The sequence below is a fragment of the Heterodontus francisci genome, chromosome 40, assembly GCF_036365525.1.
Source record: "Heterodontus francisci isolate sHetFra1 chromosome 40, sHetFra1.hap1, whole genome shotgun sequence".
Classification (NCBI taxonomy): domain Eukaryota; kingdom Metazoa; phylum Chordata; class Chondrichthyes; order Heterodontiformes; family Heterodontidae; genus Heterodontus; species Heterodontus francisci.
In genome coordinates this window covers 4,070,752-4,097,995 of record NC_090410.1, presented here as the reverse complement: position 1 = coordinate 4,097,995, position 27,244 = coordinate 4,070,752, and the positions used below count along the sequence as shown (strand labels likewise).

At 44.1% G+C, this 27,244-nt stretch overlaps 1 protein-coding gene across 3 annotated transcripts in view; it reads right to left on the bottom strand.

Annotated features, from left to right (window-relative positions):
* Positions 1–4,285: 4,285 nt before the first annotated feature.
* LOC137352986 (actinia tenebrosa protease inhibitors-like) overlaps positions 4,286–27,244 on the bottom strand; it is a 32,496-nt gene continuing 9,537 nt past the window's right edge. The window contains exons 2-10 of one of the 3 annotated variants that reach the window (XM_068018834.1): positions 18,491–18,661; positions 16,389–16,442; positions 15,589–15,714; positions 14,011–14,067; positions 12,629–12,799; positions 11,852–11,899; positions 11,232–11,402; positions 9,947–10,018; positions 4,286–7,312 (exon numbers count right to left, since the gene is read on the bottom strand). In XM_068018834.1, the coding sequence (XP_067874935.1) occupies positions 7,149–7,312; positions 9,947–10,018; positions 11,232–11,402; positions 11,852–11,899; positions 12,629–12,799; positions 14,011–14,067; positions 15,589–15,714; positions 16,389–16,442; positions 18,491–18,661 (1,034 nt within the window). In that variant the 3' untranslated portion in view covers positions 4,286–7,148. The remainder of the gene's footprint in view (positions 7,313–9,946; positions 10,019–11,231; positions 11,403–11,851; positions 11,900–12,628; positions 12,800–14,010; positions 14,068–15,588; positions 15,715–16,388; positions 16,443–18,490; positions 18,662–27,244) is intronic. The other 2 variants (XM_068018835.1, XM_068018836.1) reach the window with 2 other exon arrangements.

Genomic DNA, 27,244 nt, shown 5'->3' with positions numbered 1-27,244 from the left:
ATCAGGTCACCTCTCAACGTTCTCTCGCCTAGAGAAATAAATCCCGGCTTGTTCATTTCTTCCTGACAATGCTAATTTTCTCTGTTATATTAAATCCAACGTACAACAGCCACACAGGACCAAACAAAGGTGAGCCAGAATTTGACCATCTTCTCAGACCGTTAGGTAGGCCATAAGGGCTTTCCTTTTAATTTAAAGCTCAGGTTGTCCAGTCTCTTCCCCTCCTCAACACTCCCAAAGACACTGACTACAGTGAAGGTACATTTCCACTAATCGATGGCCTGATTTTAACTGTGTAAGTGAATGGGTTTTAAACGAATTAAAATCTAGCCCAATGACTATGCAGCTCAGTCTCCCAAGAGGTTGATCTGCCGATTAGTTGTTGACAGGATATTCAACTGCAGCAGACGTCACAGCTGAGCCTGTTTCCTCACCTGACATTCACAGACATTCTTGCAAAGTTGGGGCAGTTGGCTGTTTTATCTCAGTCAGTTGCCCTCCATTCTCACCCTCGTCCCCAGACCGAGTCAGGAGGTTGTTGGTTCAAATCTCGTGCCAGGACCTGAGCAGTCGATCGAAGTCGACACTGGCCGAGTTAGCGAAGGAGGTGCTGCACCTTTTGATGGGGGCTCTCTTCTGGAAGAGACATTAAGGGGGGGGGTTGGTGCTCGTGGGTCAGGTGGATTTATCAAAGATCCTGTGGCAAGTAGTTCAAGAACATTAGAAATCGGAGCTAGAGGAGGCCATTGGGCCCCTTCAAGTCTGCAGCATTCAATATAATCACATTCAATATAATTCAATATAATCAGAGGAGATCTCCCAGGTGTCCCGACCAATATCCCTCCCTCAGCCAAGACAATCAAGAACAGATTAACTGTTCATTCATCTCTGTGGGATCTTGCTGTGTTCAGATCAGCTGCTGCATTTTAACACAAAACAATTGTCAGAAACTCACATGAAACGTGTTTTAAGATGTTTGAGACATTAACCTTGCACTGAATAAATACAAGTCTTTCTTTATGCCCTATTTTCAGAGACGTGGAAAGCACTGAGGGGGCTTCCCAACCCTCCAGCCGTCAAGGATTAGTCTCCAGGCCTGAGCTGGGAGTAAAACCAGCAGGAAAAAAAAAATCATGGGGCATTTAAAAAAATTGTTTAAAAAATCTTCTTCGAACACTTTTTTTTTTAAAGTTACAAAAATATCAGACATGGGGGAAAAAAGGCTGATTGTTAGTGAAGTATTATCCAAAGTGTCTGCTTGCTTTCTAATGGGTGTGAGAAGGCAGGCACAGAGAGCGCCAGCTCAGGGGGTTTCATGGAGCAACGGAAAGGCAGCACAGGGGAAAGGGGAAGAGAACTAGGGTTGCCAACTCTGGCTGGGCATATTCCTGGAGGTTTCACTATGTGACCTCCCATCTCCAACACACCCAAACAGCCCTTTATCCTCCCCTCATGATTCCAATATTTACATGACCAATGAATGAAACAGAGAAAATAAAAAAAAAAACAATTTTTTTTTATATATGCCGAGGACTTTTCCTCCCAGAGTTGCTTACAGCTTCCTGGAGACTCCAGGGCAATCCTGGAGGGTTGGTAACCCGAAGAGCTGTGGAATGGGGCTGCATTTCAGATGGCGTCAGGGCAAGAGGTGTGGACCCCACCAAAACTCAAAAATTGAGTGGCCACGTGTGAGTCAGCTCCAAGATTGGGTTCCAAACATTGGAACACGAGGAGGCCATTCAACCCCTCCACCCCATTCTGCCATTCTATTAGATCATGGCTTTATCTTCATTCCATTTACGCACCTTAGTTCTATAATCCTTTAATATCCTTACCCAACAAAAGTTTATCGATCTCAATTTTTACAGTTTCAATTTGAATCCCAGCCTCAACAGCTTTTTAAGGGGAGAGTGTTCCAGATTCTCACTACCCTTTGTGTGAAGAAATGCTTCCTAATATCACCTTGAATGGCCTGGCTCCAATTTTAAGGCCTCCCCCACCCACCAGAGGACCAGTGCAGATAGTTTCTCCCTATCTACCCCATCAACTGCTTTAATCCTCTTAAACACCTCCTTAATAGGAGACCAGCCTCCTCTTTCATTTTAATGGGGACAGGCTGCCTAGTGAATCCAGGCCTAACATGTAGATTCCTTTAGCTGGAGTGGCCCCCAGTGGTCTAATCTGGCCCTGCAGCTTTTAGTCTGCATAATCGGCAATTCTGATAAAAGTTGAGACTGAGGAAGGCTCGCGGGACCTTCCAAGCTGAAAGGGGCAAACATATTTCAGATTTCCAACAAGTCCTTGATTGTCTCCCTCTTGTGGGAAAGTGTCTCTTCAATTTCAGTGGCTAAATGCAGACACAGCTTTGTCTGAAAGGTAGGAGTTACCCTGACAGGGTTAGAAAGGGGCCAATTGCCCCCACAAACCCAAACTCTACCAAGTGGCACCTCTCACCTCAGTCAGAAGTTGGAGGCACCCAAATCCCACTCACAGACATAATCTAGGCTTGGTTTGCAAACCCAGCTTGGAGGCATTCAGATCATGTGACATTCACAAAACTTCCTGCATTTACCTTATAAAGATTGGGCTCCCGGGCGTTGAGAAATTCTGCTCCTGGTTTCACACCAGCAGCTATTGCTCAAGTGCAGAGGATCAGGAAGTCATTGATCAGTAGCTGAGAGAGGACACGGGGATAATCAGTTGGGGGGAAACTAGAAGTGGGAGGAACTTTGATCCAACCATTAAATAGGAACTCATTGAGCTTGTAACAAATAATACTGGATGGATGGACACAGACAGACAGACGATCCTCCACCTTGCATAACCTTCAGCTCACCCAAAACTCTGCTGCCCTGTATCCTATCCCACACTCGAGTCCCAACTACTTCATCACTCTGCTCCTCTCTGACCTACAATGGCTCCCAGTTCACCAATGTCGCCAATATAAAATTCTTCTCATGTTCAAATCCCTCCATGGCCGAACCCCCTTTCTATCTCTAACCTCCTCCAGCCCTACAAGCCTCAGATCTCTGCCCTCCTCAACATCCTCAATTTTAATCGTTCCATCATTGTATGCCATGCCTTCAACTAGCTAGGAGAAATTACTGCGTCTTCAGTAATTTTAACATTAACTCATTTATTACATTTTAACTGTGCACAGCTTTACTCAAGGCTGTGTGACTCCTCTGAAGCTATGCTGCTTCACCCTCCAGTCTTTCTCACACGTGAGCTCTTATATCTTCATGGTTGGAGGTATTCCTCTCTGTCTCAAACATTATCCCTTTCAACCCCTTTATACTGCACCTAACAGCACCCAGCGAAATATAAAATGTTCCTCACAGGAGTAGTTTATTGATAAAGTCAGAATGCATCAGCCTCAAACCTTCAGGGGCAAGGTCTCATTGCAAGTTCCCTGAAGGTGATACAATAAACTCATTAAACACCCGGAAATCAATCACCTCGAGCCACCTGTCAGCAATTAACGAGAAGCCAAATCTACCCAACAGTCAAGTGAAGAAGCCAATTACATTCACAGAAACAATGTGTCCTATAGCCTTGAAATTAAAACCAGACAGGAAGAGACACACATCATAATTAGAGAGACCGGAGGGGAGAATAAAGAAAAAGACATAACTAGAAAAGAGGGGTGTTCAGAAAGGTTACAGCTTATTAAACAGGTCACGAGAACAATGTACAAAGGGGTACCAGCATCAATAGGAGAGGAGAGAGGGATTGTTGATCTAGCATTGAGCCTAACTTTTGCCATGAAGGCGTTTTATGTCGTTAATATCATCGTTTCTGTTATGCCTTGGCTAACAGGACTGTAAAGGACAGCAACATTCAGAAACCTCAAGATTAACAGGACAGGCATTACGTTGGAGTACCATGGATCTTGTATTTGTGTTTGGTGATGGGTTATCTCAGAAAGGAGGTGGGGGTGGCGGGAGAATCTTATTTGGGAAACAATTTTTCTTTTTCCTAATCAAACTTCAGGGCTCTCAATGACGAACTTTTTCTGCATCCAGTCATGGGACAGAGGAAGTGAGCAAAGGCCAACATTGATAAACAGGAGTTTCAAATCACCTATCCAAAAAGGTCCTTCTTACACACTGGATCTTCCGCTGTGTAATACGTGGGCTATGGTACAGAGAGGTCCACAGAAATCTGCTCTGAGATTCCCCCAAACTAATCTCATTAGGACTCCAACTTAAAGCTGAGACTCTCCAACAATCCAACCCCAACACAGTCACCTGACTGACTACAGGATTTAAAAAAAAACAAATCAAAAGTTCTAAAAAGATTTTATTAAAAGTTCATTACATATTACAGACATTACAAAAATCACATTTGAGATTCCCAATCACCCGAGTATTAACCCTATACATTGAGTCTATTTAAAAATCATATACACGCACACACCCCATTTAAGAATTCCATGCTTTGTTCTCTGTTTCCTGTTTCTCCCCATTTCCAATTCTAGGTCATTGTAACAATTTCATTCTGAAGTCTAAAAGCAGAAAATCAAAATCCCAACCCTTTAGCAATTGATTTGTCGGATTACATAAAGAATTTTTAATATATATAAAGTCTCAAATCTGAAGGTTGATATGAAAAACAAATGGAGTGCAAATCCCACCTCGATGATTATTCATTGGAACTGTCCCACAAAGTTCTTCAGTGTATTTCCACAAACGGTCACATCTCAACAATCCAGTTTTCACTTTACTGAAAGGCTGTGTAATTGGGAGCAGTCAGAAACTATGTTTGGGGAGCGGGGCGGCACAGGGTGAGGGGAGAGCTAGCACAAGAGAAGGGGGAGAGGGGGAACAGCGTGAGAGAAGAGGATGGAAATATCTGACAGCAGCTAAAGACCACACAACCTCCTGCAGTTCGGACTCAAGTCTGCAGCAAGAATAGGGTATGAAAAGTCCCCGGGGGGAGCAAGCAAAATTACTCTTATTATTCATAAGATTGGCTGTTCCTCCTGGGGACGAGGACATGTAAAAAATGATATATTGTTCCTAAATTTTGCAAAGCATAGAGCGTCTGCACTCACTGACATCACACCAATCTCACACCAAGACAGCACCAGCAGGTTTTAGATGGGAAAGATACAGCAGCTGACCCAGAGTCAAGTCATTCTACAAACCTGGAGCAAACTCAGGAATAGGTTGTTCTCAGTTCACTTGGTGAGGTATAAAGGCCCACTCTACATTGGGCAGCAGATGTGCAGTCCTGAGTGCGGCCATTGTAAGGGAGGGAAGATGCACAAAATCCAACACATCACACTCTACAGCTTTCTCTCCCTCTCTCAAGTCCAATGGGACACGGCTGGCCTACAGACAAGTAGCTTCTCAATGTAGCACAAGTATTGAATTATTGACACCTGGATTCCATATGATAAATAACGAGAAAATCTACGTCAGCATCAAAGAAGGAGGATGTGAGATCATTAAAAGATTCACAGCAACTCAACCATAAAAGCAGTGGTTTCAACATCATTAAGTGCAGATACACACAGACCCTCAGTACCACATCTGTACTATTGGGTGCAGGAGACGGGATGGCAAATCAAATTATTCCCAATGTTATACCTAGCTTGCAAACATCACACCTTCAAATGATTGGCAGATTTTGGTAATTAACTCAAGTTGCACTTTGGGATATATTCAGCGCCAACCTTGAAGTCTTGCTGCATTGAGAGATTATAGTCATTGCCAGGATTAAATCAGAGCACAGAAATGGCTGTGTAGAGTGAAGAAGGGGTAAATCCATTAAGATGCTGATATGGTCAGTAAGGATGGAGACAGCAGCACTCCAGCCAACACTGGCTTTGCATCAGACATTGATGGACTTCAGACATTCTTCAATTACTATTTCTCATGCAATGAAGTGATTAAAACAGAAGAAAATGGGGGGGAAATTTTGAGCATCTCATTTCTGTAATAAAAGCAAAATGCTGCAGATGCTGGAAATTTGCATTTCTATCTTCACTGAACTATGGTTTGTATTTCATCCCCTTAGTGCAGGCCAAGTGAGATTTGAAACATTTTTGATTTTAATCCAGTTAGCGACTCTTTCAGGACTGCACAATTCAAAGAGCTGCTCTCGTTCTCACACTGCCCCCCACTCCCTCCCCACCCCAACACGAGGGGCAAATAAACCAGCACGGATTTGAAAGTTGACCCACGTTCCCGGAAGGTTACATTGTCAGAGAGACATCAAGAAAGTTGCGCCCCTCCCCCAGCGAAAGGGCCAATTAAAACAAAAGCATTAAAGGTCGAAGGTCACACCCAGCAACAACAGCACAAGTTGCATTCTCAGATAATATTAAAACCATTTATATCGAGTCATAACCTCTGAACTTGGAATAGAGGCTACAGCAGACTGCAGCCTTGATATTTCATGTGGCAGTAGATTTGATCCTAGTATGGAGGTACATATTGGGTCCAGATTCAGCTGTATAAATTGCTAGAATTTGCAATTTTAATAAAACCAACCTGGAAGAATTCATAGACCGACTCCGTGATTAATGAGCAGGGACAACAGAGTATCTAATTGGCCACATCCTTCATGCTCCACAGGAGACAGATTCAGTAGGCAGCCTCCAATCTAACCTTGACTTCCTGTACCCTGCATAACGTGGACATTACATTACGCATTGCACTTCAAACCTAAATAGAAATACAGATTCCAGGGAGTTCCATTGAATGGAAGGTTCCGACCCCTATCACTGTAAAACCATGGACATGAAGCTGAAGAGGGTCAGGCGGGCCCGGCTCCCTCCAAAAAAGGTAAATTCAAATCCAAACAATTGCCCCCTCGGTCACGTGCAGTGGCACCAAACCTCAATCCAAGACAGAGAGAACTAGTGTATCCCTACCTGAAGGGACAGTGAGTCAATTCCAATCTTCTTCCCCAAGTCAGCTAACTATTGCAAGGAACTGACCAGCTGCTACATTAACGTCCACCCTTCATCAGAACAGATAAAACTAAAAAAAAAAAAGACAGACTGGAAACAGGGGTTTGTCGATCAAATAGAAAAAAGTTCTCTCTGCTGTGGCATTGTCGAAGATGAGACACAAGGATAAAGTTGTAAAATGTGTTTTTTTTTGCCACACATTCAATAGATTACAAGGGAATTCATTTTACAGGTTCTGAACGGGGCCAATAAGAGTCTCCTTGTCCTCCCCAGGTGGGGCATGCCGATAGGAGACAACGTGGTCTGTCTTTGCGAGCTTGATGATGAAGTAGATGACTCCCCCAAGGAGGATTAGGACGCAGATTGCCAGCAGGATCACCATCGAGATTGCTGTTAAAACAGGGGTGGGGAAGAAAAGAATTCACATTGTAATCATAAAGAGCAGCAACAGTTTCTGTGCTCAGATACACTCGTCTTTAATTCTTTAACCCAAGCGCTCACTGTTGGCAAGTGTAATTATTCCATCCAGGCAGGTAAATCATTCTCAGTTATTTAATCTGCTCCCATCACCTATTCCAAACAGGATTCTCTTTTCCCCTTGCTCCAAGTGTAAACTATATTCCCGGTTACTAATAGAAATAAACAGCACAGAAACAGGCCATTCGGCCCAACTGGTCTATGCTCCCCATGAGCCTCCCCCCCACCCCACCCCTCTATCTCACACCATTAGCATAACCTTCAATCCCTGATTTAACTAGATCACCAGACAGAGCAGATCTCGGTTATGGACCAGACAATACTGGCCACACTTCACCAACCTGAGAGATCGGTTCTGCTCCCTCTTGTCTAGAGTGTTCCATTCATAGAACTAATGAAGTTTAATGTAAAAGGAGTAGAGTTTGAATAAACAGGTCTTTATCCCCTTTCTCAAGATTCAGGTTGTTGCTAACGTGTTTTGCAGGAGTGCCAGGTGACCTGTACAAAACAGCCAGCTTTCCCAGGTGACAGACAACTTTTGCAGTCAGCCTTTGGAAATGTGTAGACTGTAAACCTTGGCTGAATTTGCCTTTAACTCCAAGATATTTCTTTTCTGAACTCTCCTCCCTCACACCTCGATACCATAGTCTTCATTATAATGGAGTTGAGGATCCATAGTTTCCCCTCCCAAATGCTGACCTTTGTCCCTTTAGGAGGAGACTACTTTTCCAAACTTTCTCCTCAAAAGGGGTGTCCTACCATCTGGAAGATTATACTGAATATCAGGATGGGAATTCTTTTGAAAAGTGTTTGAAAGTTGCCAATCTGGTCCCTTCCTTATATTTGAAGAATACAAAATGGACTCTTCGCCCCCTCCCAGTGTAGTGTTGCAGTGTTTCGAAATTGCAATTGCATTGTGCACAGTGTACTCTAGAGGCTGCTGTAGAACACACATGCTAGCAAAGGGAAAGTGAAACTAAAGAATAAAAGGAGAAGCCTTTATGTTCAGCTGCAACAGTCAGTCTCTGTCTTGGCCTCATACTCTCCACTTGCCTGGATGGGTGCAGCTCCAACACACACTCAAGAAGCTCAACACCATCCAGGACAAAGCAGCCCACCTGATCGGCACCTCATCCACCGCCTTCAATATTCACTCCCTTTACCACCGACACACAGTGTCTACCATCTACTAGAAGTATTGCAGTAACTTATCAAGGCTCTTTCAACAGCACCTTCCAAGCCCGCGACTTCTAATATCTAGAAGGACAAGGGCAGCAAATGCATGGGAACACCACCACCTGCAAATTCCCCTCCAAGTCACACACCATCCTGACTTGGAACTATATCACCGTTCCTTCACTGTCGCTGGGTCAAAATCCTGGAACTCCCTTCCGAACAACACTGTGGGTGTACCTACCCCACATGGACTGCAGCGGTTCAAGAAGGCAGCTCACCACCACTTTCTCAAGGGCAATTAGGGATGGGCAATAAATGCTGGCCTGGCCAGTGACGCCCACATCCCCCAAACGAATAAAAACTCAGCTAAACCTCACTCAAGTCCCAAGGACATCACTCTCTGCAAAAAAAAAAAGACACCTCTTAATTTCCCTAACCTCCCATAAACAGAAATCAGATTCAATTCTCCCTTAGCTGCAGCCCAGTTTACAAGGAATCACAGTAATGGTACATTCAGGAGATGTGAAACGGCCACTAGCTCAGCCTGTATGACAGAACATAATCAGGCAATACTTGGGGTATGATAGCATGGTGGTTATGTTACTGGACTAGTAATCCAGAGGCATGGACTAATGGTCCAGAGACAGAAGTTCAAATCCCAAGGCAGCTGGAGGATTTAAATTCAATTAACAGAATGAATCTGGACTAAAAAGCTAGTGTCACTAATTGTGACAAGGAAGCTACTGGATTGTTGTAAAAACCCATCTAATGCCCTTTAGGGAAGGAAATCTGCCGTCCTTACCCAGTCTGGCCAATCGGTGACTCCGGACCCACAGCAATGTGGTAGAGTCTTAACTGCCCTCCGAAATGGAATAGTAAGCCTCTCAATTGTATTCAAGGCGGCAGCTCACCACCATCATCAAAGGCAATTAGGGATGGGCAATAAATGCTGGCCTTGCCAGCGATGCCCACATGTCATGAACGAATACATTTTTTAAAAATGAACTAATCTACCCAGAGAAGGCTTGGGTGGTGTGTTCTCACCAGAGTGTTAAAAACTAGCAGCAGAAAAAAAAAAAACAGGGATATTTACCCCATGAATCCCAGTTTGGCATAAAGACATTTCTTCTCATAAGGAGAGTCTAGTAAACTGTGTGGTTGGTCTCCACACTTTGCTGCACAGTGAGGTAATGAGGTCTACTGGCATCCCCCCAAAGTCTGGTCATTCACCAATCACACTTCCTTGCAGCCTGACTATCTCCCATCTTTCAGTAACGAACAGATCACCCTCCATTTTAACCCCAAGCTGCTTGAAATGAATATAAACATTAAAAGTAAATGAAATTCCTATCTTGATCACGAGGTATTTACCAGAAGCATGATGGCGAAGTTCAGGACGGTGATGTTTATCAAAGTTCCCATTGTTGTTTTGCTTCCAATTATCTACCAAGATAAAAGAATTAAAAAAGAGAGCGTTCAGGACGGCTCGTGTGCGTTGGAACCTCAACGGCATCATAAAACAATTCAACTTCCATCCAAAACTTTTACGTTTAGATTCAGTTCTAATCTGTCACGGTGTCAGCCGTGACTCTGTGGGTGATTCTCTCACCTCCGAATCAGGAGGGTTGCGAGTACAAGCCCCAGTCTGGGCGCTTGAGCCCAAAGTCTAGGCTGACTTTTTCATGGTGCAGCCCTGCGGGAGCACCGCGCTGTCAGATAAGACGTTAAACTATGGCCCCAACTGCTCTCACGTGGATCCAATCTAATAAGACATTCAGAAACTTCTTCACCCAGAGAATGATGAGAATGTTCAGCTCAGAAGATGGAGAATTTCACCAGGGGGAATGGAATAACCTCTGTCTGCCCTCTCAGGTAGATGCAAGATCATTCCACAGTACTAATTTAAAAGGAGAGCAGGGGAGTTCTCCTCAGTGCCCTGCCCAATATTTATCCCTCAAATCAACATCACTAAAACAGATAATGTGGTCATCATCACATTGCCCTTTGTGGGATCTTGCTGTGCAGAGCTTGGCTGTCACATTTCCTACATCACAACAGTGACTACACTTCAAAAAAAAACACTTCATTGGCTGTAAAGCTCTTAGAGATGTGCTGGGTTCATGAAAGGCACTATATAAATGCAAGTTCTTTCCTTTTATTTCGGACAGACTGGGCAACAACAGCAGATTTACTTCCTTGAACCAGTTGTGTCTTACCAGCTTTCATGGTCATTATTTTCTGGGAGCATCCCACAAATTAGCAGATTTATTGAATTTAATTTGCCAAATTGGGATTTGAACTCACCATCTGTTACTAGATCAGTATCGTAACTACCAGGTCACCATGGTAACTACCATGTTTTAATGGGATCACCACCTGCAAGTTCCCGTCCAAATCACACACCATCCTGACTTGGAACTATATCGCCGTTCCTTCACTGTCGCATGGTCAATATCCTGGAACTCCCTTCCTAACAGCACTGTGGTTGTACCTACCCCACATGGACTGCAGTGGTTCAAGAAGGCAGCTCACCACCACTTTCTCAAGGGCAATTAGGGATGGGCAATAAATGCTGGCCTGGCCAGCGATGCCCACATCCCATGACTCCGATTCACAAGTTTCAAATATTGCAACTGTATGAAGACATCTTACTTACCCATTTTTCCTGAGCATCGAGCCAAGCACTCAGCCTCACTATCGTAATTGTTCTTGTTCCCACCACAACCTCCGTAGGTGAACTGTTTGCAGCTCTGAGTTTCAGGAGCGTAATACCAGCGTGGGAAAGATGCACGGCATTTACCAGTCACAGCTGGAGCGAAGCAGTAAACTACGAGGAATATTAGCAAAGAGTTAGTAGATAGCAATGTAGGCCATTCAGTCCCTCAAGCCTATTCTGTCATTCTGGAAGATCATGGCTGATCTGCAAGCTAACCCCAACCACCCGCCTTGGCTCCATAATCCCTCAATACCCATGTGATCGCACCTACAGAAACATCTAAGGAAACATACACCAGTCTACTGCTCTCAAATTGTGTGAAGGAATTGAGTTTGAAGGCCTGAAAAGGAGGAAAATAACCAGGCAGGTCCCAGACCAACTCACCACCTTCCCAGTCAGCAAGTCCACAGAGAGGCAGCAAATAGAATATTAAGCGCAGGTTTCACAGACAGACACTAGTATCTCAAACATACCAAAAATGTAAAAGTAAAGAAGTGATTGATAGGCAGGGATATGGTGCTCATGTTGTGTCAATGTTTGTAACTACAGGGCGGCCCTACCTTCATCAGCAGCGGTGTCCTGGAGTTTCTGTGGCTCTGGGATGACCTCTGCAATACAATAAGCAGCCACTTTATACCAGCACTCAAAAAACAAAAACTGCATTTATGTAGCACATTTTAACAAAATACAACACCTCAAGGCATTACACAGAAACGTTATCAAATAAATTGACACCGAGCCACATAAGGAGATATTAGGACAGGTGACCAAAAACTTGGTCAAAGAGGTCGGTTTTAAAGGGGCATCTTAAAAAGTAGGAGAGAAAGTTGGAGAGGTTTAGGGAGGGAATTCCAGAGCTTAGGACCCAGGCATCTGAAAGGCACAGCCACCAATCATGGGACAATTAAAAATTGAGGATGCACAAGAGGCCAGAATTAGAGGAATATAGAGATCTTGGAAGGGTTGTAGGGCTGGAGGAGATTACAAAGATGGGGAGGGGAGAGGCCAAGGAGGGATTTGACCATAAAGATGAGAATTTTAAATTTGAGGCATGGCCACACTGGGAGCCAGTGTAGGTCAGTGAGCACAGGCGTGATGGGTGACTGGGATTTGGTGCAAGTTAGAACATAGGCAAAGTTTTGAATGAGCTTATGTTTACAGAGGGTGGAAAATGGGAAGCCAGTCAGGACTGCATTGGAATAGTCGGGTCTGGATACGGGATGAGGGTTCCTGCAGCTGATAAGCTGAAGAAGGGACAGAAATGAGTGATATTAGGAGGTAGGAGGCGGCGGTCTTGGTGATGGAGTGGATACATGATGTCTCAAGACCAGACTCACCCTTCTGTCCAGTGCATGCATCCAGACATTTGTTTTCAGTCTCGTAGTTATTCTTATTGCCCTTGCAGCCTCCATAAGTGAATGATTTGCAGGCTTGGGACTTTGGGTCAAAATACCAGCGAGGGAATGCAGCACGGCAGCTTCCAACTTTCCTGGGTGCGTAGCATCGCTCTGCAAGATGCATGTCCTGGCATTAAAACAAGTTAACCGCAGCACACAAACTTTCTAGTTTGTCCTACTGGGGAAACCACCTCTGAATATTCCAGATGAAACCGGCTGATTTCCCCCCCCCCCCCCCCCCAAAAAAGCCTCACTCAGTTCCAATGCCCTGCTGGAACCAAAAGGCATGCTCAGAATGCACTGACAGAGGGAGGTTCTGACTGCAGTCACTGGAGTCAGGCAAAGGGAGCAGCTTTTAAAAGCCAGTTTAGGACGTTTACTATCGTTATTGTAGACAATTTTCAACCCCTCAACCACCATCGCTAAAAACCGATAATCTGGTCACTGCCACATTGCCGTTTGTGGGATCTTACTGTGCGCAAATTGGCTGCCATGTTTCCTACATCACATTGCCTGTAAAAGGCTTTGAGACGTCCCGATGTTGGTGAACGGCGGTAAAGAAATGCAAGTCTTATTTTTAATACTGCTGTTTCATCACTGTAACTATTTAGTTAATTCAGAATCAGACTCCAGAGCAAGTTAGTGGGGTCATCGCAGAGAATAGGAGAGGGGTAAAAAACATGGCAGGAACCAGGACCCACAGAGTACAAGGGCCTTGAAGGAACTGGGTAACTGCAGCTTTCAGTTTGTAGGGTCATTAAAAGAGCAACTTGTGGGCACACAGCACAGGAAATGCTCATCCAAACAGCCAACATTCAGATCACCACTGGTGACCGTGCAATCAGACACATCTGGACCATCAGGACTTGACTGGAACAGTGAGGGCATGCGCGAGCTGCCCAGACTGATCAATACACAGCAATGCAGCCCAGCAAGTGTTCCCACACATTCCAATTCACTGCAATTAACTCAACTTTGCAGGGAAAAGATTAAGATCTGACAAATGCCTTGCTCAAGCTTTGCCTCTTCCAAAGAATTCTTTCATGGATCCTTAAAGGTTAAGATTATCACAGGGGTCAGTGTCTGATGCTCATCATTTACCGATTGCTTAATGAGCTGAAATATGCAAATCAGCTTCCCTGAAAATTCACTGTAATCTCTCAATGGGAGGGAGGAGGGAGCTGCAGAATATATTTCCCTGTAAAATACACAACTATCAGTTGCCTCAACAGTACAACTCCTTCCAGTACATACTCGCCATTTAAAGTTAAATCATTGATATAACAGAATGAAACTTTGCACAATGAGGTTTCGAGACCTACCGTTATCCGGAGTGCTGGATTCCAGGTGTTCAGTCAGGCGTGTGTAACTGGCACTCACTAGAATTGAGAACAATAAAAAGTCAGACTAGTCTCTTTAGAACAAAACTTCACTTCTCCAGCAAGTCTTCCTTCAAACTACATTCACTGAACTGTGCTGGAGAACCACTATGTATCTATGAGCTGTCTCTCCCCCTCGTTCTCTTCCACATTCAAGAATTTCTTTGCTCCCCTCCTGAGGGGACTAACTTTGTTGTTGGTGTTTGGTTTCATGGCCTCTTGGTTTAATGGAAAATAATTTAGCTCAAGGGGGTCACGTCAACAACACTAACTTGCATTTATATAGCACCTTTAGTGAAGTAAAATATCCCAAAATGCTTCACAGGAGCGTTGTCAGACAAAATTTAATACTGAGGCACTTGAGATATATTAGGACAGGTGACCAAAAGCTTGGTCAAAGAGCGGCTTTAAGGAGTGTCTTCAAGGAGCAAAGAGGTTGAGGAAAATCCAGAGCTTAGGGCCCAGGGGGTTGAAGTGGTAGAGCCAATAAAATCAGGATGAGGATGAGGCCAGAATTGAAACGATGTGAGGGCTGTAGGGCTGGAGAAGGTTACAGAGATAAGTGGGGATGAGGCGATGGAGAGATTTGAAAGCACAGATGGGAGTTTTAAAATGGAGCCATTGTTGAATCAGGAGCCAATGCAGATCAGAGAGCACAGAGGGTGATGGGTGAATGGGACTAGGATACGAGCAGCAGGGTTTTGGATAAGCTCAAGTTAAAGGATGGTGTAAGATGTGAGGACAGCCAGGAACGTGTTGGAATAGTCAAGTCTAGAGGTAGCAAAGCCATGGATGAGGGCTTCCACAGTAGATGAGCAGAAGCAGGGGCAGAGTCAGCATGGTATTTTAATAGTGGCACCATCCCAGGCAAACTCTTGGAGATTTCACACACCCTCACCAACCAATCCAAGAACAGGATTCCATTGTCATGAGCTTAAAGAACAGGAGGTCAACTCTTCCAGTCTATCATATGCTACACAACACTTCAAATGAATACAATATCAGAGTCATAGAGTTATACAGCACAGAAACAGGCCCTTCGGCCCATCATGTCTGTGCCGGCCATCAAGCACCTATCTATTCTAATCCCATTTTCTAGCACTTGGCCCGTAGCCTTGTATGCTATGGCATTTCAAGTGCTCATCTAAATACTTCTTAAATGTTGAGGGTTCCTGCCTCTACCACCACTTAATGCAGTGCATTCCAGACTCCAACCACCCTCTGGGTGAAAACTTTATCCTCATATCCCCTCTAAACCTCCTGCCCCTTACCTTAAATCTACGCCCCCTGGTTATTGACCCCTCCACTAAGGGAAAAAGCCTCTTCCTATCAACCCTATCTATGCCCCTCATCATTTTGTACACCTCAATCAGGTCCCCCCTCAGCCTTCTCTGCTCTAAGGAAAACAACCCCAGCCTATCCAGCCTCTCTTCATAGCTGAAATGCTCCATCCCAAGCAACATCCTGGTGAATCTCCTCTGCTCCCTCTCCAGTGTCAAAGTTGAACACTCCGTTACTTACCAGCTTTGCAGTATTCATCATCAGATTTATCAAAACATTGGGTTGTTCCATCACACAACAGGTCACGAGATACACAGCAGCCATCGGTACACTTGAACTCGTTTACTGAACATTGCTTGGAACAGTCTGCAAATAGGTTAAAAAAAAAAGTGAGTAGGAAACAAAGCAAAGTTTGTTCCATCACCATCAATTGACCGGGTCATATTAGGCCAATAGCAACCTGCATTTATATAGCACCTTTAACATGGGAAAAGCATCCCAAAGCGTTTCACTGGAGTTATCAGAATGTTTGACACCAAGCTGCATAAAGGAGATATTAGGTCAGGCGACCAAAACTTTGCCCAAAGAGGTAGGTTTTAACAGCTTCTCATAAAAAGGAGAGAGAGAGTGGAGGAAAGGTTTAGGGAGGGAATTCCAGAGCTTGGGGCCCAGGCAGCTGAAGACACGGCCACCAATGGTGGAGCGATTATAATTGGGGATGCACAGAGGCCAGAATTGAGGAATGCAGGGTTGTGGGGCTGGAGGAGATTACAGAAACAGAAAGGGGCAAGAACATGGAGGGAGTTGAAAACCAGTTGGGGAGCTGCAGATAAAGATCAGGTCAGCTTTTTACAAAGTATAAATTATATCCATTGTTACCAACAACAAATTAAGTTTGCATCAGGCATCTGAAAAGTTGGGTTACTTTGGATAGTCCAATTCTAGACCACTTGGGTACATCGATCACGCAGAGTCCTGGTGAAACAGCAGCTCAACTCGAGCATTAGATTACAAAAACGCTTTCAAGTCAGTCAACTTACCCTTCAGACTCAATATGCTCCTACTCGATACTGGCACAGAGTTGATCGATGCTGCTAAAAAAAAAAATAGAAATTTGTTTTATGCTATCAACATTGAGAGAGAATATAACAATGTGCATTGGGCATGCACTAATCTGTAGACCATACTTCCTGAAGTTTCATCACACTTTGTTAACAATTTACAATGTCAACTGTCACAAATACAGTTGCCAGATTTGGCCACTAGGGGATCTGAAGCAAGTTTTTGAAGTCAGTCTCCCAACTCTTAAGTATTGACAATATCCTTGTGTTAACTATCCTGACAAATACATACTATAGGTCTAATACATAGATTATAGAGAATGCCTTCGGAACGCGAGTCGTAGTCTTGAGGAATTTCCTGATCCACATGCAAGATGTTGAATGAGTGTAAGATTGTGTGAACTGCAATGTGAAATTCTTAAAACTTGAAATGTCTTCATTTTTCATGCGCATGTTGTGGGAGATTGATTGCATGTGTGGGGGAGGTGCGTGTAAAATATGTAATAAATTAGAGTATTGACAATACTATCTGAAAAAAAAACTTGTATTTCCATAACCTCAGGACATCCCAAAGTGCTTTGCTAAAGTCCTTCAGTGACTGTAGTGTAGTCACTGCTGTAATGTAGGAAATGGAGCAGCCAATTTGTGCACAGCAAGCTCCCACAAACAGTGAAGTAAATCTGTCTGAGATCTTGGTTGAGGCATATATATTGACCCAGACTCTGGGGAGAAGTCAGTCGCTGCAGCTTGTCAGTACTGCAATGGGAGGCTCAGCCTGGATTTCTGTGCTCAAGTCTCTGGAGTGGGTCTCTGAACCCACAACCTTCTGACTGACTCAGAGACGAGTGTGCTATCAGCTGAGCTAAGGCTGACATCGTGTGGCACACTGCACCCTAACAAGTAATCTGCTTTCATGCAAACATCACGTCACCCAAAAATCTCCCAGCAAACATTTCAATTTGTAATTTATGTACAGTTTAGCACATTACCCGTAATCACTTATAAAGAACAATGTCTGCTTTCAAAAATCACAATCCATCCATTACAATAAAATTACCAATGAAGTTTGGTTGAAGTGATCACTTTAGTGGAAAATCCTCTGTTTGAATAGTTGCCTCACTGGCAACTGTACCAATCAGCACATGTTTTATGTTAGCTGTAGCTCAGTGGGTACAGTCTTTTGGATGAGACGTTAAACTGAGGCCCCATCTGCCCTCTCAGGTGGACATAAAAGATACCATGGAACTATTCAAAGAAGAGCAGGAGACTCCACTCTGCTGCCCCGACCAACATTTACCCCTCAACCAAAATCACAAGAGATTTTATCTGGTCAGTTACCACATTGCTGCTTTGTGGAATCTTGCTGTGCACAAATTGGCTGCTGCGTTACCCATGTTACAGCAGTGACTATACTACTTCATTGGCCGTAAAGCACTTTGCGACATCCTGAGGTGGCGAAAGGCACTATAGAAATGCAAGGTCCTTTCTTCTTTCAGGGGTTCATTCATTATTACCCATCAGGGATCAACACCTTCCAACATAGCAGGTTACCAGCCAAATCAATCCTCAACAGGATCCCAGGGGATTAAAAACTGGAGCACACGAAAGATAAATCAAATCCAGCACCCGCAGAGGATAGAATCATCAAAATTTAAAACACACAGAATGAGGCCATTCGGCCCATCAGGCCTGTGTTTGCTCTTTGAAAGATCAGTCCTACTTAGTCTCTGTAAGCTCCTCATCATCAAGCATCGGTCCAACTCCTTTGAAAATAATTTATGGGATCAGCTTCCAACACCTTTTCAGATTGAAAATTCCAGATCCCGACAGCTGAGTAAAAGCATTCCGCATCTCCCCACTGGGAGAATTGTCCAATGATTTTCAATCTATGACCCGTGATTACTGACGCACTCAGAGGGAATAGTTTTTTCTCTAACAAAAAAATCCATCGTCTTGTAAACATCAATAATCATCCTTTTTGGTCAAGATAAACTCCCAGAGCCATTGGGAGAATCTCTTGTCCAATTAAAAGGAAGACCAGTAACCCACCAAAAGCCAGAGAAATTTTGTTTTGTACATACCTGTGGCTCCATTGCAATTCTTCAAACAGTCCTGTTCACTCTTAAAATTGTTCCCATTGGCTAGGCAGCCTCCATAAGTGAACTCTTTGCAGATCTTGTCGGTAACATTATAATACCACCGGGGAAACGAGGCACGGCACGGACCAGTCTTTGACGGACACAAGCAGTTCACTGAAAATTAAGTTTGCAACAAGTTACTTCGAGAAATAGTTAGCATCTAGTCAACAGGTGTTAACTTCATTGAATGTATCAAAGATTAAAATAAAAAAAAGGAGGTAAAGTTGTAAACTTCCAGCTGCAGTGTGTGTGTGTGAGAGTGCAGGTAACTGATACTTCCCTATTGTGGCTTCTATCATTGTGCTATCAGCATCAGTCACAAACGCAGTGTAAGATTTCACAGGACATTCGATAAACTGTTGGATATCAACCTTGGCTCAGTGGGTCGCACTTTCACCTCACAGCCGCAAAGTTGTGGGCCCCACTTCAGAGACCCGAGACGCACAATCTAGGCTGGCACCCCCAGTGCAGTGCTGTTGGAGTGCTGCACTGTCAGAGGCCCCGTCTGCCTTCTCAGGCGGATGGAAAAGAAACCCCCAGCCACTATTCCAAAGAGCAGGGGAGTTCTCCCCAGTGTCCTGGACAATATTTATCCCTCAGCCAACTCCACTAAAACAGGTTATCGTATTGCTGTGTGTGGGATCTTGCTGTGTTTAAGTTGGCTGCCACATCTCCGACATTACAACAGTGACTGCACTTCAAAAAGTACTTCATCGGCTGTAAAGAGCTTTCGGACGTCCTGAGACCATGAAAGGTGCTACAGAAATGCACGTTTTATCTTGAATGGGGAAGGGCAATATCAGGAAAACAATAGCTCCACTCTCCCAAAACTGATCCAGCAGTGCAAAAACTTTATCCCTGCTCTGACTTCAGCTTCACTAACCCATTCACACTTGTTCTATCCAGTCCGTGCAACCTTTTGGACACTTGTATCAGGCTCCTCCCAATCTGTGCTTCAGTGAAAGCAAATAAAATGACAATCTTAGGAAGAGGAATGGGCCATTCAGCCCCTCAAGCCTGTCAATTACCTTGTGGCTGATCTGCTGTACTGCAATTCTACCTGCCTTGGTTCTATAATCCTTAACACACTTGCCTAACAAATCTATCAACCTCTGTTTTGAAATTTTCAATTTGTCTTACGAGCATGCACAGGGGAGTGCGCGAAGGGGCTGGGTGGGTGTGTTGGGGAAGAACCGGGACTTGCATTTCTATAGCACCTTTCCACAACCGCAGGATATCTCAAACTGCTTTACAACCAATTATTTTTGGAATGTTTTTTAAAAAAAGATTTTGATTGAGGGATAAATATTGGCCGGGACACCAGGGAGAACTCCCCTGCTTCTTTTCGAATAACACACTGGGATATTTTAAATCCTGAAAGGGCGGGCAGGAGTTGGGTTTACCATCTCATGTGACGACACAGCTTTCCCTCTGCCCTACTCAGAGAGTGTCTGAAATCTCGAGAGTTGGACTTGAACCAGTCTAATCTTCTGGCCCAGAGCAGAGAGTGCTGACACACTGAATACCCAGGAGGTTACGACCATTCCACACAGGCCTGAAAACAAAATGCTAAAAAAAAGTCAGACGGAGGCAGATTCACAGAATCAGCCCACTGGACAGGAGGGATACTTGTTTCAACGGATCAGGAGTTCCGGAAAAAATGGTGACACCAAGGACAGAGTATTATTTATTCTCAGGATGTGAATCATTCTTACTCATCCCTAGTTACAATGAGAAGGTGAATAACTGCAGTCTGTATGAAGAGGTTCAGAGTGGGACTGGAGTCACACGTAGGTCAGACTGGGCAAGGACCATAGGCTTCCTTCTTCATGACAAACTGAAAGTTTGAAGTTCACTTTTACTTAGTGTTTAGAAATTAATCCAGGAATAAAGGGATTACAGTTACATAGATAGACTGGAGAAACTGGGGGCTATTCTCCTCAGAACAGACAAGAGGAGGAGATTTGATAGAGGTGTTTAAAACTGTGCAGGGTTTAAAACGAGTAAATAAAAGAGAATCTTTCCAATGGCTGAACGATCACAAATCAGAGGGCACAGATTTAAAGGTGATTAACAAAAGAACCAGAGATGATAGGAGGAAAAATCTTTTTGCACGAGTGGTTAGGACTTGGAATCCTCTCCATGACAGGATGATGGATACAAATGCAATAGCAACCTTCAAAATGGAATTTGATAAATCCTGAAAGGAGAAAAAAAAATTGCAGGGATATGAGGAAAGAGCAGGGGCGTGGAAGAGACAGCACTGACTTGATGGGCCAAATGGACCCCTTCTGTGTTGTACAGTTTTAGGAGATGATGGGATTTGAACTCATGATCCCCAATTAGTCGGGGCCTCTGGAGATTACCAAGAGTAACATAACCATTCCACTTTACCATGCCTTTGCCTCACAATCAAGAGCAACTTCTAATGGATAAGAAGGGAGAATTGCAGTTTTTGTGGTCAAAACAGCCATAAACTCAGAAACCATTCGATGAACCTTGTACTTCAGTAGAACAACTTATTTAAGCAATTTACTCAACAACAACAACTTCCATTTGTCTAGCACCTTTAACGTAGAAAAGTGCCCAAGACACTTTGCAGGAGCATTATCAAACAGAATTTGACACCGAGTCACATAAGGAGATGTCAGGGCAGGTGACCAACAGCTAGGTCAGAGGCAGGTTTTAAGAGAACATTTTAAATGAGGATGTCGAGAGGCGGAGAGGTTTAGGGAGGGAATTCCAGAGCTTAGGGCCCAGGCAGCTGAAGGCACGGCCGCCAATGGTGGAGTGAAGAAAATCGGGGATGTGCAAGAGGCCGGAATTAGAGGGACACAGAGAGATCTCGGAGGGCTTAGGGCTGGAGGAGGTTAGAGAGATCAGGGGTGGGGATGGGCTGAAGGTATCCTCTGACTTTTCAGAATAGCCAAATATTCAATCCAGTGACACAACCGCTTTTTAAAAATTGATGAATTCTCCCCGTGGCTTCTGGATTATTCCACCCTTCCAGCTTTTACTGTCTCCATTTCAGAGTCTGTGGTACCTCCGCTGTCTCAAATATCACACATTCCATGTCTCTTAAATGCCTTTAATTCCTATCATTATGCTGCTTCTTATTGTCTTGTTAAAAGCTAATTTAACCATCTCCTGCTTTCCCAGTTAAACACCTTCCTGTGGGGTCTGAATTCTTCTTGCTCTGTGAAGTTCCTTTTCAAACACACTCTGTAATTTTGTAAGCCTGCTGCAAGGCACACACCCAAAACACAAAGCTATCTTGCTGTCTACACAGACGCTACCCAACCCCACCTCGTCGAATGTTACCATCATTCTCCCTTTTTAATTTGTTGTAGCTTCTCTTTTCCCAAATAAGCAAAACGAAAACACGGGCTATTGGGGAAAAGAGTGGAGGAGCGGCATGAATAGGGTAGCTCTTTCAAAGAGCCATCACAGGCTGATGGGCTGAATGGCCTTCTCCTGCAGTGTTATGCTTCTATGTTCAGCATCGTATTTTGTGCATTGGTGAAACCAAAGTAAGCTTTCAAACATTCTTGGTGCAATGCCAACTGAACATGAAATGCAGATTCTGCAGGTCAAGTTGGATTATGTTTGGGAAGACTGGAGATTGAGGGGCGGCGCAGTGGTTAGCACTGCAGCCTCACAGCTCCAGCGACCCGGGTTCAATTCTGGGTATTGTCTGTGTGGAGTTTGCAAGTTCTCCCTGTGTCTGCGTGGGTTTCCTCCGGGTGCTCCGGTTTCCTCCCACAAGCCAAAATACTTGCAGGTTGATAGGTAAATTGGCCATTATAAATTGCCCCTAGTATAGGTAGGCAGTAGGGGAATATAAGGGCAGGTGAGGATGTGGTAGGAATATGGGATTAGTGTAGGATTAGTATAAATGGGTGGTTAATGGTCGGCACAGACTCGGTGGGCCGAAGGGCCTGTTTCAGTGCTGTATCTCTAAATCTAAATCTGAACAGTCAAAAACAGATCCTCTACGAGGCAGCAAAATGACAAATCCACAGTGCGGAGCTCAGTTTACTTGCCAATAGACAGAGATCCTGCTAAATACCAACAGGGTAGGTTAGAAACATAGAACATTTACAGCATAAAAGATGGCAATCAGACACCCTGCCAGACAATTAGAAAGCCACCCAGCCAAGTTCCACCTTCCAGCTCTGGGTCTTTAGCCTGTCGGTTATGGCACTGCAGGTGAATATCCAAGTACTTTTCAAATGTGATGAGGGTCTCTGCCTTTACCACCCTTTCAGGAAGTGCGTTGACAGATCCCCACCCCCCCCCCCACAATCACCCTCTTCAACTCCCCTTAATTCACTTTCGTTTCCCAGCTCCACAAACAGTGACTTTCAAAAGGACATCAGCAGTAACTTCTCAATCTGTGCACACCTCATTTAAAGATAAAATGCCATCCCTTTCTTGAGGAGGAATATTAATGGAAAGAAATAGAGTGTAAGCCAGAGAGGGGGAGTGGGGCAGGCGAGCTGGAGAGAGGGAGTGGGGCAGGCGAGAAAACAGTTTGCTTAACTCGGTCGCACTGTTGAGAACAACCTGGGCTGAATGCCTCCAAGTGCTTTTCACGCTGGAGAACCTTTGACTGTAAATCTGTGGCTCTCTCTTCCACCTACAGCGTGGCTCAGTGGGCAGTGCTCTCACCTCCACAGTCAAAGGGTTGTGGGTTCAAGTCCCAAGACTGGAGTACAGAATCCAAACTGGCACTCCAGTGCCGTATGGAGGGAGGGAGAGCTGATGAATTGCCTTGGGACATCCCTAATACATTAAAAAGGTGCTACACAACTGCAAGATGTTGCCAACTCACAAATTACCAGATTTATTCAATAGAATTTCACAGATTGTCATCGTGGGATTTGAGCTGCCGACTGGGATGTTCCTTCATGGCTACTATACCTAGTTTGAGTGGTGTACTTTTTGAATACAAAGGTAAAAGCCGCTCAGTATGAGAGACGATTTAAAGCTGTGTTGATTATTAACAGCTGATGCTGCTTATTCTGGACTCAAACATAAGTAGAAAGAGTTTTTGCATATGAATCTGCTTCATAGTTTTGAAGACTTATTTTTACCTGATCCTTCAGTATGTGAACTATTGTCAGACTACACCCACACTCCCTGGTCATGTGTGATGCGTCATCACTTTCTCGGTTAACCATCACTTACTGCTTCTTCAGGTGGTCCTCTTAAATACTCCCCACAACACAGACTCCCCCCCCACCCCCTGCCCCCCACCCACAACACAGACCCCCCTCAGGTCTCCTTTCCCTGTGTTCTTTTTTTAAAAAAGGTTGCTGTTGCCAGTCACCTGGGATAAGTTGCCAATTCTAGTTGGACGCATTCCAAGAGGATTCATCACATGACTTCCAACCCCACCCCAATTGGTCGGCTGCCATTCTCACACAGCCCCGCCTTTCTTCACCCAATTGGACAATTCTTGACTGTCAGTCACAAAGCCTTTTCCTCCCCCCTCTTCAATAAAACAAAATTTGTTATAAAGTTAAATGCCTCATTTTTCACCCGGGTTTTGCTCCCGGCCGTGTCCCAGACATGGATCTTCAATCCTGGAGGGTTGGCGACTCTGGGTGGGGTGGGAGAGACTGTATGTGGTGTTGCAATGGCAGACTGTTTTGAAGGTGACATCATGATGCAAGTCACAATGCCATCACCCATTAGTTCCAGTGACACATCACAGATAAGAGGAAGTCACAGTTAGTCTCAGTGTGTGCAGAATTATGGGCCCCACAATTTAGGGTTCACATGAAGACCGGGCTTGTAATGTAAATAGCCACTTTAAGTCTTACTTAAAGTGAGGGGAGGAAGCACAAAGGAAAAGACTTCACAAAGACTGGGCCCTTTTAACTGGTCACCATTTACATTGAGGATTTTTCTATTCAAAGGCAGTGAAATTAGTGATTAAGAAAATGAATTCCACAAATTTGAATCCTTTCTAAACTATAGCACTGTAATTTAGGGAGCTTAGTCACTGAGTCCACAATTCACAAACCTGTTCAACTGGTTTAACAACACAGCCCAGTGCAATCATGTGTAATCATTAACTACATGACTTAGAACACAAACTCTCATAGTTAAGGGGCCTTATTCATTGCTGATAGCAGCTTCCCTCCATATCTCAGATGTTACATTCACATGACAATACATGTTACACAATGTGGAGAAGATGCAGCACTGTCCGTCCACCAATAAATAACTGTAAATCTCCAAGTCCACAGTATTCTAGTAAAAGCAAAATACTGCGGATGCTGGAAATCTGAAATAAAAACAAGAAATGCTGGAACCACTCAGCAGGTCTGGCAGCATCTGTGGAAAGAGAAGCAGAGTTAACGTTTCGGGTCAGTGACCCTTCTTCGGAACTGACAAATATTAGAAAAGTCACAGGTTATAAGCAAGTGAGGTGGGGGTGGGGCAAGAGATAACAAAAGGAGGTCTAGATTGAACCAGGCCACATAGCTGACCAAAAGGTCACGGAGCAAAGGCAAACAATATGTTAATGGTGTGTTGAAAGACAAAGCATTAGTACAGATTAGGTGTTAATACACTGAATATTGAACAGCAGCAAGTGCAAACCTGAAAAAAAAACAGTGGGTAAGCAAACTGAACAAACTAAGATGAAATGAAATAAATGCAAAAAAAAAAAATTGTAAAAAATGTAAAAAAGAATGTAAAAAAAAAAAGAAAAAAATAACTAAAAATGAAAGTAAAATGGGGGGCTGTCATGCTCTGAAATTATTGAACTCAATGTTCAGTCTGGCAGGCTGTAGTGTGCCTAATCGGTAGATGAGATGCTGTTCCTCGAGCTTGCGTTGATGTTCACTGGAACACTGCAGCAATCCCAGGACAGAGATGTGAGCATGAGAGCAGGGGGGAGTGTTGAAATGGCAAGCAACCGGAAGCTCAGGGTCCTGCTTGCGGACTGAGCGGAGATGTTCCGCAAAACGGTCACCCAGTCTGCGCTTAACACCTAATTCTGTACTAATGCTTTGTCTTTCAACACACCATTAACATATTGTTTGCCTTTGCTCCGTGACCTTTTGGTCAGCTATGTGGCCTGGTCCAATCTAGACCTCCTTTGTTCTCTCTTGCCCCATCCCCACCTCACTTGCTTATAACCTGTGACTTTTCTAATATTTGTCAGTTCAGATGAAGGGTCACTGACCCGAACCGTTAACTCTTTCTCTTTCCACAGATGCTGCCAGACCTGCTGAGTGGTTCCAGCATTTCTTGTTTTTATTACCACAGTATTCTAGTGTTGCATAAAGAGTATTTACTAGGAGATCCTTCCCTCCAATAAGTAACCTTTATAGGACAGACTAGTGACTGGATTGTTCCCCAATCACACCTACATCATCATAAACATCTACAGTGTCTCCCAGTCAAGGTGAAAAAAACCAAGGTGAGGCAAGGGAATAAACAATAAATGGTAGGTCACTGAGAAGTGGGACCTTGGAGGGTCTGTCCACAGATCTCTGAAGGTAGCAGGACAAGTAGATAAGAAGATTGAGACAACATACTTGATTTTTTTTTTCCTTTATTAGCCAAGGTGTAGAATAAAAAGAGCAAGGAGGTTATGCTCGAACTGTATAAAACAGGAATTCGGCTGGATTGCTCTCAGCAAGCACAGACACGATGGGCCAAATGGCCTCCTTCTATGATATAAATTACTGTGATTTTATGAATACTGGGAATGAAGCTGGCATTGCTCTCCGTACAGCAGAGAAGGTAGTGGGGGGATTTAATAGGAGGTGTTCAAAATCATGAAGAGTTTTGAGATAGGAGAGAGTGTTAATATTAACTTCAATAATCAGATCTGAAGAGCGATGGGTTCGAATGTTCCAACAGAAGTACAAGTTGCTCTTCCTCAAGCTTGCATGGTGCTTCATCCTAATGGTGTACGTGGCCAAAAGAGATGCCAGAGTAGGGAGACAGGGAACAGAGAACTCTCAGCTGCAAATAGGACAATGTGTTTTGAGCATCGCACAATGCTCAACTTACCCTCGGAAACGACTCACCATAAACATCACCACCAGTGACAAACCTAAAACCAACAGCGTTACTCTCCTCTAGCACATCCTAAAGTTCTCTGAACCCAATGCAATCAAATCTACTGCATCGTACGGTTAAATACTCTTCAAGCTGGATGGCAAAGATATCACCTGCCACCAGTTTTTTTTTTTAATTCATTTTCGGGATGTTAGCCTTGCCAGCAAGGCCAAAGATTTATGGCCCATCCTTAACTGCCCTTGAGAAGATGGTGGTGAGCTGCCTTCCTGAACCTCTGCAGTCCTGTGTGGTGAAGGTACAGGCACAAAGCTGTAAGGGAGCACGTTCCAGGATTTTGACCCAGAGATAATGGAATGACTGCTATCTGCATTAAGTCAGGGTGGTGCGAGACTCAGTGGGAACTTGGTAGGTTGGGTAAATAGACTAAAAGGTGTGGCAGTGACTACACAGTGGGAAACATTTAAAGAAATGATTCAAAATGTTCAACAGAATTGCATTCCAAGAAAAACTCAAGTGTGAAAGATCCAATCGTGGCTTACGAGGGAAGTTAAGGATAGTATTAGATTAAAAGAATAGGCTTATAATGTTGCAAAGAATATTAATAAGCCCGAGGTTGGGAGTGTTAGAAATCAAAGGTCTACCAAAAGGTTG